The following is a 21,117-nucleotide window of genomic DNA, read 5'->3' on the forward strand; positions in this document are numbered from 1 at the left end:
AAGGACCCAAATACAATCAGTTTATAAAATACAATCAAACCAATAATATAATTTATATTTATACTAGCTAGAGAACCCAAGGTTGCCCAGGGTAACTTATTATTACTAAATTACTATTTTAGCTATTTTTCCTGTAAAAGTGGACCCACCTATATATATATTTATTAGATATAGATTAACAATCCTTAAAACTACATTTCCAGATTTTGAAGTTATTGACTTCGAAGAAATAAGTAGATTAGATATTCAAAAATAATATGGCGTTATCAAAACGAAAAGTATTTTGTAAACTAATAAAAAATTGAACTACTACAGCTCTGAGCTTGACTAAAAAAATCCCTACTCTTGATAGCTATGATGTCAACCTTTATATAAAAAAGAAAATCATTATTTTTGAAAATTCATTTTCCCAATTTTTCTAATTATTATTTAACCAGGAATAAAGTGTTTGACTTGTGAGGTTGTGTAGGTAAAGGGTTACCCACAAAGGATGAGACTTCAGAGACGATTGGACGTAATCCATTTTGTCAATTGTTTCTTACAATCATGCCTCTCGCCCTCTCATGTTCTCCCATATCATTTTTTAAACATTGAAGTATCATTCTTTCTGAGTGCCTCTGTATTGTATATATTAGCAAGATCATTATAAAACAATAGACACGAATTCTTTTACAGAAACCTTGATAACATCACTTATTTACTAAAACATGATCGAAAACAAAGAAAATGATAGAGTCTTACAAAGAACAAAAAGTGGCTCGTAGCTTATCAATATCTGGTTCTAAAGCTAGGAAATGATCAAGGAAAATGGGATATTAGCAAGCATTTCATAACAGTAATAATTTCCACACTCCGAACAAAAGTAAAATCAATAAAACTAAAAACTACCTAGTGGTAAGCGATTAAATTAATACAATGAAGACGATTTTTAAATTTTATTTTGATTGTTCAAATTTGCAAGAGTTTTAATTGCAGCTTTTTTTTGTTGCAATGTTTATGTGTATCCATGCTGTTAAACTGCGTGATATAAATCAAAATTCTAATCGAAAGCCGCCTTGATATAATCGCCAACCACTGTAGTAGGCAAATATCTGCTTTGACCGATTCACAGAAGAACCCTTTAATCTTTGTTTCATCAACAATGAGAAATTAAACTAAAATTTTTTTTATTTACGGTTTTATTTCACAAAATTACTTGCAAATTATTGCAAAAAAAGAAGCATACTGAGTTCATTAAAATTTTGTTGAGATGAAGGTTTTAAGTGCATTATTATAGATTGGGCATTGTGGGAGAAACCAGTTTTTTACACTGTCATACCATTTTTTGTTGCTATTTTTTATTGTTTTTATACAAGGACAAATTTTGTACTAAATTTATATTTATTATTTTCTTAAAGAAATTATTCACTGTTTAACAAAGTTTATTGTACCGCAATCAGAACATCTTTTCTTCTTAGACCTCTGTCCAATACCGCCGGCGGTCTAAAATAAAAAAAATGTTTGTTTTTTTAAGTACAGTAGAAGTACAGCATTCTATACATGCAGAAGCACTCAACAGTATCGTACAGTATTTTTCCATGCATAAAAGTACACTTTCGTAAGGTTCACTAATAATACCTTACAGTTCAGTGCCGTACCATAGTACAGTAATGCACTGCGTAATAGTTTTATGGTAAATTAATGTGCATGTTATACTATGTTTCAACCTTGTATCCTCTATATTCTATATGTCCATTACACCCTTTTTACAGTGAAGTCTAGGATTTTCATATTTCCGTAAAATTTAATTCGAAAATTTAATAATTTTTCAACCAAAATTACATTCATGGAGATATATGATAAATTTTCGAAGACATATTTAAATTGAATTGAAAAGAACCGAAACGGTAAGGAGACAACCCTAATGCAGATGCAGTTATGCAGGCGGCGAGCACTGTATATAAAAATATTAAGATAAATTTACATAATCCAGTATATATCCCCAGCGAACAATTTACCCCCCCTACACTGTAATATTCACAAGAAAAGCAAGTATATGTTATAATCTAGATTGTTTTAGCATTATCCTTGAATTTTATAGAAAATCTATTTTTACACAAATGGATGAGCAGGCTGCAGGAGACTGTAATACAAATGGATGAGCAGGCTGCAGGAGACTGTAATACAAATGGATGAGCAGGCTGCAGGAGACTGTAATACAAATTTTCTACGAAATGTCATCATTTCCATTACAACTATTTATCCTTATACAACTAAAAAATAAGTAACGGGCCGACTTTTAAGGAGATAGAGCTAGCTGTACCGGGTACACAGACTTACTACAGTGATTCTTAGAAAGCTGTAGAATATGGAAGACGACATTATAACAATAATGAAGTGCATTTTATGTTGTTTGAAAGGAAATAACTTTAGTTTTAAGTGATTAAATCACTTATCAACTGAAATTGGTCTGTCTACACTGCTTACTTGCTGTTTCGCATGCTGATTGGACTAGTTTAGGTATTAACTTGAGTTTAAAACTCGACTTCCTATTCCAGAGTTTTCTGGTGCTCACTGTATATGTAAAAGTGATACCTATTCTTATGATAAGCAACCTTTTATAAAATTGCTGATATGAATCGCAATTTGACTATTTTTAATATCTAAGATAAATAAACGAAGTAAGACAATAAATCATATAGTTTCTGATGAATTTTTGAATAAAAGATTTTACAAAGAAGATTTCAGTAGCTCTGGCTCGCCCAAAAGCAAATAATGCAGGATTCAAAGGTTAAACCTCTAACAGATTTTAGGCCTTAAGATATTCGAATTTCTGTTTAATAGTTTAATCAATAAGCCCTGCATTAAATGCTGCCACGCATTTTATGGCGGACAAAGTATTTCTGAATAAGTTTTAATATTTCTTTGTTATGAACCAATTTCTATGTTTCACTTTTTGTTCTCAAATATATATTATTTAATTGTTAGTTCTCGAGGTTTGAACTTTTAAATGTGTAACTTTAATCCTACCATAGATTGTTCCTCTCCGTTTCAGGAGTATTCCAATCCTTCTTAGCTACGTTATATATATTATTAACACTGAGATTTTCGTTTAGCTATGTATTTCAGTCCAAGGGAAAAATTTTGACAATGTTAATCATATAAATGATTAGTTATAAAAATAAGATAAGTACAAATATAGAACTTAATATTTAAATAAAAGTATAAACAAACTGATTTTACAAAATATATATATATATCTATCTTTACTTAATACTATTGGATTTCAACCTCTATGAATCAGTTTAGGGTGAATAGATAAAAGATATTTATGGATATTGACAGAACAAATAGTTACAAATAAAATGAGTTATTACCTAGATTTTCCAATTTGTTTCTTCAAAGATACACTTCAAAATCACTGGGCCATTTTACGATAAATACGGATCTGAGAGCAAAGATCTAGAATTCAGATTCCAACTAACTAACCCGAGTTAGAGTCTTTCCTGGCTTTTTATAGTAAACCATGATAGATTGTTCTAGAACATTCTCGAAGCTGGTGCGCTTGTTTTTTGGCGCTGCTTGATAAATTATTCTAGAACTTTCTTGAGAAAAAAGTTCTCTGACTCACGTATTCGGTGCGTGCATCTTTTCTTCTAGCTGGTTCTAGAAGTTTTAGATGTTTCCACGATCTTTTACCCAGGATTGTTTAAACCTTGAATCTCGATAATTGATGATGTGTAAACAGGCTAGATAGTTCTCAGATCCAAGGCCAATTATATCTTTATCATCAATTATTAATTATACAGAGAAACATAGTTAGAATTAAAACTTGGGGTTTTACATATATTTGAGGCATAACGGAACAGATAGATTTTAATGTTCTAATCTAGCAAAAGAAGAAGATGCTGAAAATAAACTGTCAGAAAATATCAACATGGTGATCGATCTATTTTATATAAATCAGATTTTGTCAAACCTCCCTAGCACCCTAGCACCCTAGCACCCTAGCACCCTAGCACACAAACAAATAAAGCATGTCTCAAAAAATTGGGTTAAAGACTCAATTGGTTTACCTTGTGTTTGGTTGGGGTATAGGTTTTCTTAAAATCCCCCCCACACTCTTCACAGGCGTAGCAAACAGGACAGTTTCTAAATAACAATTAAAAATAATGATCCGGCGGGTTAATAGTGTAACTCCAAGTACCGAATCACAGGGATACACGTTTCTAAATAACAATTAAAAATAATGATCCGGTGGGTTAATAGTGTAACTCCAAGTACCGAATCACAGGGATACACGTTTCTAAATAACAATTAAAAATATTGATCCGGCAGGTTAATAGTGTAACTCCAAGTACCGAATCACAGGGATACAAGTTTCTAAATAACAATTAAAAATATTGATCCGGCAGGTTAATAGTGTAACTCCAAGTACCGAATCACAGGGATACAAGTTTCTAAATAACAATTAAAAATATTGATCCGGCAGGTTAATAGTGTAACTCCAAGTACCGAATCACAGGGATACAAGTTTCTAAATAACAATTAAAAATATTGATCCGGCGGGTTAATAGTGTAACTCAAAGTACCGAATCACAGGGATACACGTTTTGTCTAATCAAGTAAGAATAAGATAGTAATGTCTAATATCAAAAGTGACTTTTTTTGGAAAAAATACAGGAATTATTGATTTAAAAACATGTAAATCTCGAAAAACTACATTTAAGATCATAAAAAGGTTTCAAGGGGTACATTGTGAATCGAGATTTGCCTTCTTTTTATGGTTTGTCACTTATAATTATTCTTACAGTCCCTTTAAGATTATTCTATTTAGACAAAAAATTATTGAACATCACAAGTCAGCTGTTTTTCTTGGATTAACACTTTTTCATCGAGAGTTCCAATCTCTTTATTTTAATTGAAAGTTATGCACAGAGGAGGCTTATGGGGGAATAATTATTAGTCTAGGCACCCTAGATATTTGATAATAGATTCAAAAATATTTTTGCCTAAAGCGCCACTTTTTCACTCTAAATACACTTTTTTGATAATAATCGAAATCTTACTTACACATGTTCCACCTTCCACCCCCTAGCTGATCATGATTTTGGCATAAAATTGAAAAAAATTCAAGTATTGAAATCTAGGGGGGGGGGGAAATATTTTCAATTATTTCCCCCCCCCCTGGAAAATACCATAAGCCCCTGGTTATGCACAATTTGGCGAATATCTGATATTTTCCCCTAAACTCCATATTTAACATTAAACAAACCTTTTTCAACATTTTTTTCTTTTGATTTAATTTAATCTTTACCTGTGTTTTCTTTCCAGTTTATGTGTACAGGCAGATTTTAATCCTTATTGCAATCAATAAATCAACAAGATTTTAGACATAAAAGGGTACCTTCGCGAATAATGCTAAAGGATAAGTGAAAACTAAAAATTGGTATCAAATGGTATCAAGATTTTTTAATCTTTAGTTTGAGTTGTGAGAACATTTTCAAAAAACATTCGTCACACAGCTCATTCTCATTCGTCACACAGCTCATTCTCATTCGTCACACAGCTCATTCTCATTCGTCACACAGCTCATTCTCATTACTCACTTTAGAAAATGTTCGTTTATAAAGTCGATTCGAGTTTAGCCTATATATATATATATATATAGTGATTTTTTCGAGAACAATTCCTTTAGATTTACCCTTTTCCAAATATATTTACTTTGACACAATTTTGAAATGAAAAAATTGGGGGAAAAAACTTCCATTTGACTTTAAATTCCTCGTAACTTTTTTTATATACCAAACATAAAGAACCTTTTATAGTAATATTCAAATCCAATGAAATTAATGTGATTAAAGCACTAAACCTAACGCAACTTTAAATCATTTTCTAAACTTTTTTAAAAACTTTTTGCATTATTATGATCTAATGAATAAAACACAATAAAAATCCTAATCTTCTTTTTAAAAATCAAATTCCCTTTCTAAACTTAAAACTAATCTATTTTTCAATACTTTCCTAAGAAAACTATGAATTAATCCTATTAAAATTATTTAATCCTCTTTCCCCCAATTCTTTCTTGCCTCATACTATACCAGCGGACTATAGACAAAAAGAAAATTAAAAGTTTTATATCCCTTAAATCTACTTAGACAATGGAATTCACTCACAGCACAGATTTTGTGACGTATTTGCAAAATTTTCGGCTTTTAGAAAAAACAAATTTCTTCATTGTTAGGCAAATTTTTTTAAAGCATGCTTTTAGCTTTAGTTTTGACAAAAATATGAAAGATCAGGTCAAAAAGGTTTGACTTAAAGGAACTGAGTCTTCGCCACACAATCGAATATTCCAATTATATCTTTGAAACCTGATGATGTAAACCTTTGAAATTTCGAACTTATAAAAAATAGATTATTTGATATAAAAGAATTCATAATTTGAAACATCTATGGTCTTAAACAATTGGTTGATAAGATATAGGGATTAGAAAATCAGAGTTTGTGGCAAAGACTCAATTTCTTTGGCACAAACTCTGATTTTCTAATCCCTATATCTCTGCAACCCAATGTCCTATAACTTAAAGATATGTTAAACTATGTAATCTGTTAAATCAACAAATCTTTTAAATATCAAAGGTTTCCACCATCAGGTTGCAAAGATGTAAGGATAAGAAAGTTTGAATTTGTGACAAAGACTCGAATAATGAAACAACAAGAAAAAATCTTCTGCTGTTAAAAGAAATACTTGTGTATCTATCTAGATGTAAATGTCTTATTTTACAAATCTTTATTTGTAAATATTATATATATATAAATATATATATTTTGTAATATGTCAATAATAATTAATCTTGATTAAAGTGTAAATTATTAATAAATGATCCGTTGCATCTAGACTCAAAATATCTAAGGATAGATCAACAAATATTTAAATATTTAAACTTTTGATGTCTAGAGATGGAGACTGTTGATGTCTAGAGATGAAGACTGTTGATGTCTAAAGATTGGGATTGTTGATGTCTAGAGATGAAGACTGTTGATGTCTAGAGATGAAGACTGTTGATGTCTAGAGATGGAAACTGTTGATGTCTAGAGATGGAAACTGTTGATGTCTAGAGATGGAGACTATTGATGTCTAGAGATTGGGATTGTTGATGTCTAGAGATGAAGACTGTTGATGTCTAGAGATGAAGACTGTTGATGTCTAGAGATGAAGACTGTTGATGTCTAGAGATGGAAACTGTTGATTTCTAGAGAAGGAGACTGTTGATGTCTAGAGATGGAGACTGTTAATGTCTAAAAATGGAGACTGTTCATTGAAACTGCGCTTCTATGGATTACTTAACATGATTAGTTTAAATCATGCGTCATAATCAAATATGCTATAGAGATGTACATAGATGGTTTATACCGCTTGATAACTGTTTTCTCGTAAAATCTCGTAAAATATGTAATACAATGTTATTAATCATGTGAAATAGATAACATTGTAGTAATTGAATTACGTAAACTTTTATTAACTTTGTAACATAAGCTATTGAATAAAGTTAGTTGAATGAGACTCAACTTTTCATTACGTTATCAGAAGTGTAGTAAGCTTGGGAATAGAGCTTTGATTCTTGTTGAATTATACGAGTTGAGAATCTACTTGTGTAGCAATTTCAATTGCCTTTGTGGCATTTAGAACTAGGGAGTTAAGCCTGGTTGAGATATTGATGTTAATTTTGTTTATCTAGTTCATGAATAAGCCAGTCTGTTTAAGCTTTCATTAACTGAACAATTTTTTTTCTCAAAAAAATATTCTAAACTTCTTTAACGAAACTTGAACTTTAAGGCAACTGTGTTTCATTTAGAATCGAAAAGTCAGTCCTGGTTGATCTTGGTAACGAGTGGACCTGGATAGATACGTCTAAAAATATAACACTCATGGAGTATGTCATTCTCAATTCATTGTGCAATCCATCGTCTACTTTCTTCCTTAATTGCAATTACATTTAATTTGGGTTAAAATGAAAGTGTTATAGTTTTAAGTGACCGAGCGGGAACAGGGAGGGGGAGGGGGGAGGGGGGGGGGGCAAAGAGAAAGGTGGCAAACATTCGTATTAGGAAAGCATTAAATTCCCCCCCCCCTTCCTGTCTTCCCCTTCCCCCCTCCACTCCACACCACCTCCCTTTATTGCGATAACAGTAATGTTTAACCAATTATTAGTTTTCAGAATACTATAATCAGAGTTTGCAATAATTCTAAAGAATGTACTAACAACTCCCAATTATAGATTTTTTTTACATAAACATACTCTTAGACTATTCTAATTGGATTCACGGTCCAGTTTTTTGCAGGCTTTTTTATGTACAGGGTCGTCCACAAAAGGATGAGACTTCAGAGACGACTTTTATTTCTTTTCTAAATCATTAAATAGATCTTATGTAGACCGTATTTAAGGCAGAAGTCAGACTACTACCTTCAAAATATCGTACAAAAAAATTATCAGGTCGTTTAAAAAAGTCTTATTCTAAATAAACAATCCTGAAGATTTGGAAAAACAATGAAACCAAAAGTAAAAGGTTTGTAGAATGCTAAAAATGCAGAATTTAAAGTAAGAGAATTTTTAAAGGGAGTGTTTACTTTTAATGAAAAAAACTTCCAAATATGTCTTAAAATAATAAACTTTTTTTTAAATATTCTATAATCAGAAAGTTTTCCGTTCTTCAAAATACTAAAATTTTAATCTTGTTGAATAGGATTTCCTTTGTTTTTTCTTTGTTGCAAATTGTTTGAGAAGAACTGAGGTTTCTCTAGGTTGGGTTCTGTTCCAGCTCCAGGGTTTAACAACCACTGTGGTAAACCACCACCCTGAGTGGAACAGGTTTATAATGAAACAATTGTTAAAAAACAGATTTTCAAATCATAGTTAATACTGATCCGATATTACTAAAAAAAAGTTTTTAAAACCATCTTAGACATGTTTACGTTAGCCTATAAACTTTCTACATATATATATGAAAAATTCTCAAATATCGAAAAAAATGTTCGAAGTAAGGAAAGCTTTTTTTTTATCAACACGCTCTTGCCAAAGTTCTTTTCTTACAGTAACCTACCTGTTTACCGTTCGTTGGGATTTCCATTTTATAGACTTGTGAACTTCCTGAAACATAGTACAGGGTGTCCCAATAATCATGGAAATTATACACGAATTGATAATCGTTTTCGATTTCCCGTCATTAATAAATAACATAAAAAGATTTTATATCTTTTAAAATGTGGTCTGCCTTCTTTGTATCTTCAAAATTGACGGAGATATCAAATATCAACTTTGTTGTTACTCGGACTTTTTGAAATTCTTGAGATTTTCTTTTCATAATAACTGTTTAAACTGGGATACTGCCGCGCAAAACAAAGACGATCCTTAATTCCCATGTCTATTGGAACACCCTGTAGATAAAAACATGTTTGACGTGGATTATTAGTTCACACTGTTTGACCTATGCATAAAATTGAAAAAAGTTCAATGGAAAATTTACATGTTTACAATTCTTTAATATACGGCTATAATCAGGAGAGCAATTGTTTCTCCTAATAATCTCTCCCCATCTAATGTTACCAAGATGAGTAAATCTATAAAAACATAAGTCACTGCACGGTTCTAAATCAAATGTTTTATGCAAAATTCAAGATAAAATTTTCATGGCAAAAAAGAATAGAAATAGTTTGAAAGCCTTAAAAACTCTTGAATATTCCAAAGTTCTGCCTTGTAGTTTTAAAAAAAGTAAGATAAAAAAACAGTTTAAACTGAGATAATGAGAGAAAAGGTTTAGATAAACCCAACCAAGAATGTGCAAATGCAAAGTTAAAGATTTTTCTTGGAAGTCTGTTCAAACAAGTTCGCAATTAGATTTGCATACTTTAGCACAACATAGAATATATCCATTGCAAGAATTATGCGCTACTACACTTCCGAGAAAACCTAATAGTAGGACTGGAAAAATACCTAATGGTAGGGCTGGGAGAATACCTAATAGTAGGACTGGGAGAATACCTAATAGTAGGGCTGGGAGAATACCTAATAGTAAGGCTGGGAGAATACCTAATAGTAGGGCTGGGAGAATACCTAATAGTAGGACTGGGAGAATACCTAATAGTAGGACTGGGAGAATATCTAATAGTAGGACTGGAAAAATACCTAATGGTAGGGCTGGGAGAACACCTAATAGTAGGGCTGGGAGAATATCTAACAGTAGGACTTGGAGAATACCTAATAGTAGGGCTGGGAGAATACATAATAGTAGGACTGGGAGAATACCTAAAGGTAGGACTGGGAGAATACCTAATAGTAGGGATGGGAGAATACCTAATAGTAGGGCTGGGAGAATACCTAATAGTAGGACTGGGAGAATACCTAATAGTAGGGCTGGGAGAATACATAATAGTAGGACTGGGAGAATACCTAATAGTAGGGCTAGGAGAATACCTAATAGTAGGACTGGGAGAATACCCAATAGAAGGGATGGGAAAATATCTAATAGTAGGACTGGGAGAATACCTAATAGTAGGGATGGAAGAATACCTAATAGTAGGGCTGGGAGAATACCTAATAGTAGGACTGGGAGAATACCTAAAAGTAGGACTAGGAGAATACCTAATAGTAGGGTTGGGAGAATACCTAATAGTAGGGATGGGAGAATACCTAATAGTAGGGTTGGGAGAATACCTAGTATTAGGGATGGGAGAATACCTAATAGTAGAGCTGGGAGAATACCTAATAGTAGGACTGGGAGAATACCTAACAGTAGGACTGGGAGAATACCTAATAGTAGGGTTGTGAGAATACCTAATAGTAAGGATGGGAGAATACCTAATAGTAGGGTTGGGAGAATACCTATTAGTAGAGATGGGAGAATACCTAATAGTAGGGCTGGGAGAATACCTAATAGTAGGACTGGGAGAATACCTAAAGGTAGGACTGGGAGAATACCTAATAGTAGGGTTGGGAGAATACCTAATAGTAGGACTGGGAGAATACCTAAAGGTAGGACTGGGAGAATACCTAATAGTAGGGATGGGAGAATACATAATAGTAGGGCTGGGAGAATAACTAATAGTAGGGCTGGGAGAATAACTATTAGAAGAGCTGGGAGAATACCTAATAATAGGGCTGGGAGAATACCTATTAGTAGGGCTGGGAGAATACCTAGTATTAGAGCTGGGAGAATACCTAATAGTAGGGCTGGGAGAATACCTAATAGTAGGACTGGGAGAATACCTATTAGTAGGACTGGGAGAATCATTGATAGTAGGGCTGGGAGAATACCTAATAGTAGGGATCGGAGAATAGTAGGGATGAACTAAATTTTTAGTTAACAATATTGTCGTTTAGAAATAAATACGAACAATGGATGAACGACTTGGATCGTTCAGAGAAATAATTTTTTTAAATTCAACGAAAAAAACCGTTATGGTTTTTAAAAAATTTTAGTTTTTACTGAAAGAATAATTGTATTACACGATTTGACTGAAAAATGGTTCAGTGAAAAAAAAACGAAATGGATTGTATGAATATTGAACAAACAATATGAAAAAAATGAAATTTTCTTTACCAACAACAAAAATCAAGAAAACCCATATGAAAAATTGAAACAAAACTGTGTAAGAATTTCGTACATTTAACACACAATCTTCACTACAATATGATTTTTGAAATTATGAAAATTTAATTTTCGGCAAATTTCACAATTTTACACAAAAAATATTGTTTAGAAAATTGCTTCGTCAAATGTACTGACAAAAAGTACCAACAAGTCCAGCCCTATCTAAAAGAATGCACTGAGATTTTAAAAGATGTTAGAACGGTTGAATCCAACCACCACTGGTGTCAAATCTTGAACTTTGTCTTATGTTATTATATTTCTTTGTTGTCGTTGCATTGCAGACCAAACTATGCACGCTATCACACAAAAAATCAAACAATAATTTAATTTTGCCAATTTCTCCTTTTAAACTGAAAGGGAGAGACCGGGCTTGACATGGTAGTTGGGCTGAAAGTGCAGTATTGTAGAGGAAAACTTTTGGATTCATACCAATGAGACATTGTTATGTGTACAATTTTGAATATGATCGTAAACTGTAAAGAAGAAACGTTTTTTTACAATTCTTCAACAACATGGACAAAACATGGAACAAATCCTATCTGATCGTAATGTTTAAAACAAAAAAGTTTTAATCTGAATCTCTTTTCTAAAAAGAACCTATCTTTCTCGCCAGATTATTATTTCTAATTTAAACCTTTACGTAATTAAATTAAATTGTTCTTAATGAAAACTGATAGAATCATTGTTTAATCAAGGGGAATCTGAATGTTTTTTTCTAAAATTGGAATCTTTTTTTCAAACAAAATTCTGAACCTTGTTTGTATAAACCAAAATATGAAAACTATTTAGTTTTCTCCTTTCTTACAACCCTTACAATGACTGAACCAACGTATTTTCAAAAACTGCATTCAAAAAATCCAAATGGTTAAAACGATCATGATTTAAAAACAATTTAAAAGTTAAAACTCACTTTTTATAGAAAGACAACTTTTAGACTCAAGTTATTACTTTAAATAGTCCAATGAAAACAGTGTCCAAATTTAATGATTTAAGCCGCGTCTCAAATCCCCCCAAAACCGGTTTCAATTGAGCGCCGGCTTAAATCTTGAAAAATTAAATGCAAAGGATTTGAGTTTTTGCCACAAACTCAAGTTATCTGAAACCTATATCTAAGTAACTTGATGGTATAAACCTTTGATATTTCAAACTTATATTAATTTACTTCACAGAATTCATACTTTGAAATATCAAACGTATAAGGCATTGGGTTCAAAAGATGTAGGGATTAGAAAATCAGAGTTTGAGGCAAAGACTCAATTCCTTTAAGTGGAACCAACAAAGTTTATTTCGCAGTTTAAATTAAAACTTCGGCTAAAATTCTTTAAATTAGGCCTCTGGCCTCCTCAACTTGATAAGCAGGATTTAAAGAATTACTAGTTGAAAACTATTTCGTTATAAAAATAATTATTATTATTATTATTATTGTTAATAAAATGTCGTCTTCTTACTCCAAAGTAAGTTCTCATTATAAAATATTCGTACTGAAATTGAGCTGTTAAATAATTCTAAACTAAAATGATATCTAGAGTTTAAAATTGTTAAACCTTTAGTTAAGGATAGATGTTGATTTGCGCCATACATTTCTCTTGTTTCCTAACAAATAAAACAATCTCTAATATAATCTAAGGAAACTTTTTTCTTATCTTTTAAGACTTATTTCAATGATAAATTCTATCTTTTAAGATCGTGTCTACTTATTATTTAATATCTTTTCTTGTGTTTTTTATTTCTGTTTTGAACACACTTTGAAAGATAATCAATTCAACGTTTTTAATTCTAATTTGTAACTTTTTAAATTGATATACCACCTCAATCTGTGAAACTGTTAAACAATTAATAATTCTAATCTGCTTTTTTTGTTTGAAAAATAATTGAACGCAATAGTCATTTCAAATTGTCTGTTAGCATTAAAAAGTGACATTCAAAAAATGTTTTCATACCAGCTGCTTCACAGATTGTTGAATTCCATCAACCTGGGCCTGGTTTGCTCCCAACCTTTCTCTTAAATAAAACATTTTTTCCATTTTTAATAATTTTGAAAGATAATTTTTTCTAGAAATTTCACAGTTTGGTTTTAAGTTGAGTAAATAAATATTATTCACAAGAAAACTACAAATCTTAAAATTGAAAAAACGTTAAATAACATTTTTTGAGGTGATATTCGTACTGCTGCATACTTTGTTTGAATTTGTTTAATTGAATTAAACTTTGTTTTTATAAATAGGTTTTTTATCACTGCCGAAAATGTATACTTGGCACTTGTAGTTTTTAATCAAACCTAAAAAACAACTAGCAATGCCAATCTTTGACAAATAAAAAAACTTGAGATCATAGTTTTGTTTTTAACTATTTTAATAAGTGTCTGGGATAAAGACGACCTAGCGCACACCAAGGAGTCGATAATACACCTCCAAGTCTGATCTTCTAATCTCTTTAAAATTGCAAACCTGATGGTGTAATTGTATACTTTTGATATTTCAAACTTTGACGAAATAGATCTAAGAGAATTCATAGTTTTATATATGTCGAAGGTCAGGTTGCAAAAATATATAAGGACTGTAAAAATTAGAGTAAGAGGTGAGTAATCAGTCTTTTCTAATTATTTCTACATTAAATAATGTAGAATAAAATCATATAAATAAGGTTTTGATTACATACAGCATTGTCTTCTTTGAAGTTTCAATATTGTTGGTTAACCCTGTATTAACCCTGTATTGTATAAATTCGGAGAATACTGATGCAGAATTCATAATACACATTCTGTCCATTGGAGGTTCAACCCTCTAATGCATAATATATAATATATCTCTGGGATAAGTATATATCTGGAAGCACTTATTGCAATTTATCAAATTAATTTATCAAATTAATCGATGCTATACTGCAAAAGCCACTTTACCCATTTGCATTAGATGGAAGAGCTTATATATATATATATATAATAGTTATATTTATATTTATTTTTATTATTTATATATCCGTATTCCATTTTTACAAGATCAAATTTTTTTGAATGGTCCAAAAACAAAGAGTGTTGAAACGAGAAACAAAAATTAATGGTTTAAATAATTTCAATATCAATAAATAGTACATGTATACATGTACACATATAAGACAAAAACGTTTTGCAGTTTATTTTGATAAAAAAAAGATCTTTTACTCGAATATATTTTACTTTTAAATCAATTTTTCTGTAATATGACTTTTTGGTATCAATTAGAACTGAAACAATTATGGAAGAAGACATTTAAAACTATACCACCAACTGTCATGTTTCCTGGGACACCGTGTATACTTGTGAAAACGGAAGACGACTTCTAGGTTCAAGCTATAATTTGAATCAACTAATTGCTTTAAAAAAATACACATAAGGGTGTCTTAATATTCTACCGTTATATGGGTTCAGCTGTACTCTAAATTGAAATAATCAAAAACAATTTTTTTTGCAAAAAGTTTATAACATTTTCTAATCCTTATTAATTTTCAACCTGATAGCGTTGATATATTTCAAACTTATTTCATCTCATAGTTCAAAATATCTAAGGTTTACAACATTGGGTTGCAAAGATATAGAGATTCGAAAAACAGGGGTTGTGCAAAGTAAAATAAAAGGAATACATTATCAGAATTTTCTTTATTATGTCTGCTCCATAAATCTACAATTGTCACTTACACAGAAAAGCAATGTAATTTCTGCTTTAGACATATTAGCGTTGGGAAACTGACACTAAAATTTTCAAATGAGGAATTGCTTGAAAGGAATTGCTTGAAAGGAATTGAGTTTTTGCCGCAATCTCTAATTTTCTAACCCCAATATCTTTGCAACACAATGTAGTAGATCTTAGATATTTCAAACTATGAATACTGTTCCATCAAATTAAATCAAATCTAAGTTTGAAATATGAAAGGTTTACACCAACAGGTTGCAAAGATATATGGATTATAAAATCAGAGTTTGTGGTAAAAACTCATTTCCTTTCGTTGACATTCCATCTAATAATGATTTTTATTTTTGCTTTTCAAAAATTCATTGTTTACGACCTATCTGTTATTAGGAACACAGCCTTTAAACACAAATCCCTTGAATTAAAATGTTTAGTATAAAATTTGGTAAATGATGTATTTATGAATTAATAATAAAACCCACTCACCTAATATCCGCCATTGTTTCCCCCAGCCGGTGAAACTCTAAAATAAGCTTTTACAAAACTTTACCAAGATAAAACCACAACATTAATAAGAAACAGGTAAGCTTCAAACTTTTATAAAAAAAATAATTTTTAATTCAAACAAAATTTTAATTAATTTAGAATTTTTATCTTTTGACTGAATTTTGGAGTGGGTGGGGGTATATCACCAAACCCTGTAATTTTGCCCTTGTTAATCAACTTTAAACTTTAAAGACATGTGCTCTAATTTTTTTTTATATCCGACCCTACAAATAAAGGTTGTAATTTCACTATTTTTGTTCCCCAAAAAACACTTGGAGTATCAATACCTGTCAGAAGGACCGGGGTCTGCTGAGATTTCTCCAATTCTTTCTCCATTTTCAATAACTAGAAAATTTGTGAGATGTACATACATGTCGTCTTCCAAAAAATTATTTTAGTAATATACCATAGACAAAGTATTAGATGTATAAAATTAGAGATAAAAACTTAAACAATAATTTTAAAAAGTGTTCTTTAGTCCTGTTTTCTCAGTTTTCAGAGAAAATAATTTATTTGAACATTGATTTTGAGGTGGTATTGGACATTGGTGTACAAGGACAAGTACAGGGTGTCCCACGAAACATGACAATAGCAAGACGACTTGAAAGTCGTCTTTGGTATTTGAATTTATTTGTGACATTTAATCTTCTATCTACTTTAACATGTATGATTCTTGAAACAACTATCACATAATTCTCCTAGCCCTGGCAGAGTTTGGTTCAGATTTCAATTTTGTTAAATAAAAGCAAAATTGTCGAAATCTGAACGAAATTCTTCATATCTCAGGCAATATTGGAAGCACAAAAAAGGCAGACCACATTTTGGAAATGGCAGGACAAGGGAATTTTTGTGATTATTATCTATAGAAATTTACTTCTAAAATTAGGTTGAAAAATAAACGCAGCAAATTATATCAAAAATCAAGACGACATTCAAGTCGTCCTGTATACTGTCATGTTTCGTGGGACACCCTGTATACTCCTCTAATTTTGCCTAGTTAGCATTACTTTTTTTAAGGTTTTGTTCTTTTAAAAGGTTCCACACAATTTTGATAAGTTTTACAAATAACCTTTTCTTTTCTTCCACTTCACCAAATTTTAAAACTGAGAGAGATATTTACCAGAATGAAGTAAATGGTGATAATGTTTGAACTAAATGGTATTCTTGCAAAAATCTTCTCTTAGGGATAAAATTTGATATAGTATAAGAAAAACAAATGTTGACAAATCAAAAAATATAATTTGCAGCTTATAGAAGATAATTTCGCTAAATAAAATGATTTAGAACAGGCGTGCAAAATTGAAAGAATCTTTTTATCAAATGCAGAATATCTAATTTGTTTCGTTCAGCCATGAAGACGACATAAGCGTGCTAGAAAACCAAATGTTGATAAAATTAAATACCTGATTTTCTAGGTTTGCTTGTTTGTCTTCTTGATAGGTTTCTTTTAGGTTATTCACTGCTTCATATGCATCATATGTTTTCTCTAATACAGGGCGTCCCATTAAACTTGGGAATTAAAGGTGAATACTTTTAAATTATCTATAATCTGGACATATTTTGTTAATTCAATTATAGTGCTATATAATTCTCATGTAAAACTGAAAACCAAAAATTTGTTCCAAGTCACAATTTAGATATTTCAATTGAGTTGTTAAATTTCTAAATACAGGGTGTCCCAATAAACATTGGAATTCAGTGACGAATTCGATATCGTCTTTTTAAATAATTCTTTGATTTAGTTTAGCGATACCTACTGAGAAAGCTGTAATCTGTAAGAGTTTCGTCTGTTCACATTTTGTTTGTTTATGTTTTAACTGCATACGGTTGTACTTAGTAAAACAAGAAAATTGCAGTATACAAACAGAATAAACTTGTCCGTCTTAACTGTTCATCTTGCAAAGACATTATAGACACATCTTTACAGTCTTTTACCCTTTTCATAAAATACACTCTAGCAGACATAATAATATTATGGCTTCTGAAAATTAGGTATTACAATGCTAATTCAAACAAAGACGATATCCAATTTGTCACTGAATTCCCATGTTTTTTTGGACACCTTGTACTTTGCACTCTATCAAAGTTTGATGACACTAAAAGGAAGCTCACACAATATAGTCTCTTGCTCTTGATTCACTCCTTGTCCTTTTCACTGACTATCGTAAATCAAGACTATTTTTAAAATCATATTGTCATAACCAGAAAACTACAAAATAGGAAGACGACTTTATAGCAGACACTTATTAAATCACAAATTTCCCGTGCTCATGGGACTATTTAAGCTGAAAAGTCGTCTTCCTATTACAGAGTTTTCTGGTTATCACTGTAGCTTATGAAAACATCATTTTTATGCATTGCATTACATTGCATTGCATTGCATTACATTAACAACAAAAATCTTATTAATTTATTAACAAATGTGGACTCTACAAGTTTAAATGTTTTTAGAAATAGCATTAAAAAACTGTATTACTGAATAAGGTAATATACAAAATGTTACACGCTTGAATTTATCAGAAATTGCCTTTTTAAAATTCAAATATTCATATAAATGGATATTTTGAGCTCTTACCTTTTAAATAATTCTGCTCATTAATTAGCTTTGTTTGAACTATTGTTTGATCCTGTTGCATAGCCTATAATTTAATTAAGTACATTCCTTCCTTAATATCATAATATTTTTTAATTTTCTTTATGTAAAATAAATTTAGGAAAGTGATCATTTGACCAAAAGGTTTTACTGCTAACGATATTCAGGGTTTTCACTCTGAGAAGACACCTAGTGGCCCACAAATTGTCCCCAAAGTATATTGTATATTAATAAAATAAAAAGATATTTAATCTACATAGGATTTCATTAAATTGATTTGTCATCTATAACTTGTAATATCTGAATGTTTAGTTTATATATTTAATCGTATTATCTACGTAACTCCACAGATAAGTATGGGTCACTGTTTGGTTAGCGTCAGTTATAACCATTATCTCCATGAAGGCGAATAGGGTTTCCAGTCGTAATTACGTTACGCGTAATTATGCGTAATTACGCGTAACACTTTCTTTCACTTACGCAGGAACATTAAGCGTAATTACGCATTTATTACGTTTACGAAAGAAAGACTAGTTTCGCGTAATTAAGGCGTAATTACGCGAAATTACGTAATACGAAACAATTCCGTAATAAATAAAGTACATATTAATTCTCAGAATTAATCATAGCGGGACAGTATGTGTAAGGATATGCCCGCTACAACCATGTAAAAAATATTTTGACGATTTTTTTTTAAACAAGGAAGGTAAACTTGAGAAAGTAGGTTGTAATATCAGTGGCGTAAAATAGGGGGGTTATTGGGGTTATGTACCCCCCCCTAGAATCCTGGGGGTAAATACTCCCCCTAGAATTTGTTTTTAAAAAAAGGTTGATTTTAAAATTGAATATCTTTAAAATTTGCACTAAAATAATTCAAATGTGCAGATACTTCAAACTTTGAATTATTTTGGTGAAATATTCTAAGTTTGAAATATCAAAGGTTTACACCACTGGGTACAAAGATTTAGGGATTAGAATATTTGAGTTTGTGGCAAAAACTCAGCTCCAAATCTAGAGAACATTCTGGCAAACTTCTAACTGATTATCATATTTCATAACCTGTTTATCTTCTTTAAACGAACTTCTATAAAATCGAAAAGAAAATAAGATTATAAATGTTGGTTAGAATGATTAATCATATATTCAATAACTTCAGGAGAAAAAGTAACATTATCTGTCCTTTTTTAATGTAGGTGATTAAAATTATATATGTATTTTGATAATATAATAATATAACTGATTCTTGAAAATTTATAGATTATGTTGTTGGCCCTTTGTTAAACTTCTTAGTTTTCGAACGTGAAAATTACATCAACATAGTATTGGCTGAAATTTCTGATTCAACTTGTGTGACATTATTTTCCTTGTAAGTTAGTTGTTTTATTTAAATTAAAAGTTAAAACTTCAAAATTTCATAGACGTAATTATTGCAAAATTTCGCAAAATTACTTTGTAGAAATTGAAGTTTTGCTAATTACACGCAATTAATACAAAATTTCGCGCAATTACCTTGTAGAAATTACGCGAACTTAGGCCGTAATTACGCGTAATTATCGTTTTGCTTATTACGCGTAATCATTATGAAATTTCGTGGAATTACGTTGTAGAAATTACGCGAAATTACGCCATAATTTCGCGAAATGAATATTTCCCCAATTACGCGTAATCCTGCGAAATTACACGAAATGAAAATTATTACGCGTAACTGCACGTAATTACGCGTAAGAGAATAATCTATTACGTTGGAAACCCTAAAGGCGAACCATCCTTAATTAATATTGGAAGCCATATCAGCCTACACTACCTTCATTTTTAACTTCTCACTTTCTTTCAATTAGAATCCCCCCCCCCCCATTAATTAAAAAGAAGCCTCTGAATTCCATCGATAAAATATGTCCCTAATGGAGTTTACATCCTTAATGAAAAATATGTCTGTAATAGTACTACAATTGTCAGTAGTACCTTAGTTGACTGAATAGATTGTTCCAGCTCTGCAACAGTTTTCTGTATAGAGGATACTTGATAATCCTGCCTATTTATATCAGCCGTAATCTGCGCATCAACAGCATCAACTTTAAGTTAGATTACTGGAATTTAAAAGCTTCCAGGGCCCATCTTTAATTTTAATTTTTAATTGATGCTCTTTTATCAATTTTCTTATTGACTTTAAAAATCACACTTTTTTATGGCATTTATTTTTTAGTTCTTACCATTAATGAACATTTCCTGGGATCATGTGAGGTCCCACAAACAATTTGGGCCAGATCATTTTAGCTGTTTTGATGTTAATGGTTTAAAAAAATATAGATTTGCAATAACTGGGAACTTTTAATTAGAAAACCAACAATCCTGATCATTTGATCTTGATATCCACTGTGGGCTCTGTTAATTTGAGAATCTAATAAAAACTATCATTCCATATCTGCCTTATAGTTAATCCTCTCCTGAGCATAGCTCCCCGTAACCCTTGAGGTATGATTACCAAGGGGGATATCACTCAAAATTCCTGTCTCAGAACAGAGTAAATAGAAATTAGACAATCTAAGGTCATTGTTGGTCTATATGGCAAGAAAAAAAATTAAACCCTGTGAAAGAAGGGTTTCCAGCGGAAAAATGCGGAGATTTTCGTTCACATTGTACAACATTTTTGATGCAATTGATTTATATCAGCCAATAAAAAGA

General features: G+C 31.0%; 1 protein-coding gene and 1 long non-coding RNA gene across 2 annotated transcripts; both read right to left on the reverse strand.

Annotated features, from left to right (window-relative positions):
* Nucleotides 1-1,382: 1,382 nt before the first annotated feature.
* On the reverse strand, nucleotides 1,383-5,415 carry LOC111705536 (uncharacterized). The gene is made up of 3 exons (XR_002766034.1): nucleotides 5,297-5,415; nucleotides 4,056-4,131; nucleotides 1,383-1,482 (listed from the first exon to the last, which is right to left on the reverse strand). It is a non-coding gene; the product is annotated as an uncharacterized LOC111705536 (long non-coding RNA).
* Nucleotides 5,416-8,710: 3,295 nt separating this feature from the next.
* Nucleotides 8,711-20,478, reverse strand: LOC111705535 (uncharacterized). Its single transcript, XM_023478118.1, has 9 exons — nucleotides 20,398-20,478; nucleotides 18,418-18,481; nucleotides 17,246-17,328; nucleotides 16,130-16,187; nucleotides 15,783-15,819; nucleotides 13,572-13,632; nucleotides 13,176-13,224; nucleotides 9,085-9,131; nucleotides 8,711-8,839 (listed from the first exon to the last, which is right to left on the reverse strand). The coding sequence occupies exons 2-9, from the start codon at nucleotides 18,476-18,478 to the stop codon at nucleotides 8,711-8,713; spliced, it is 525 nt and encodes a 174-aa protein (XP_023333886.1). The 5' UTR covers nucleotides 18,479-18,481; nucleotides 20,398-20,478.
* Nucleotides 20,479-21,117: the final 639 nt, after the last annotated feature.

Source organism: Eurytemora carolleeae, unplaced genomic scaffold (assembly GCF_000591075.1).
Source record: "Eurytemora carolleeae unplaced genomic scaffold, Eaff_2.0 scaffold674, whole genome shotgun sequence".
Classification (NCBI taxonomy): Eukaryota; Metazoa; Arthropoda; class Copepoda; order Calanoida; family Temoridae; genus Eurytemora; species Eurytemora carolleeae.

Excerpts from the sequence above, each read along its gene's own strand:
- LOC111705535 (XM_023478118.1), bottom strand. The coding sequence starts at position 18,478 with ATGCAACAGGATCAAACAATAGTTCAAACAAAGCTAATTAATGAGCAG. Across the intron at positions 16,188-17,245 it reads AAGCAAACCTAGAAAATCAG|TTATTGAAAATGGAGAAAGA; the intron begins GTATTTAATTTT and ends CAAATTTTCTAG. Across the intron at positions 8,840-9,084 it reads TCCCAACGAACGGTAAACAG|GGTGGTGGTTTACCACAGTG; the intron begins GTAGGTTACTGT and ends TGTTCCACTCAG.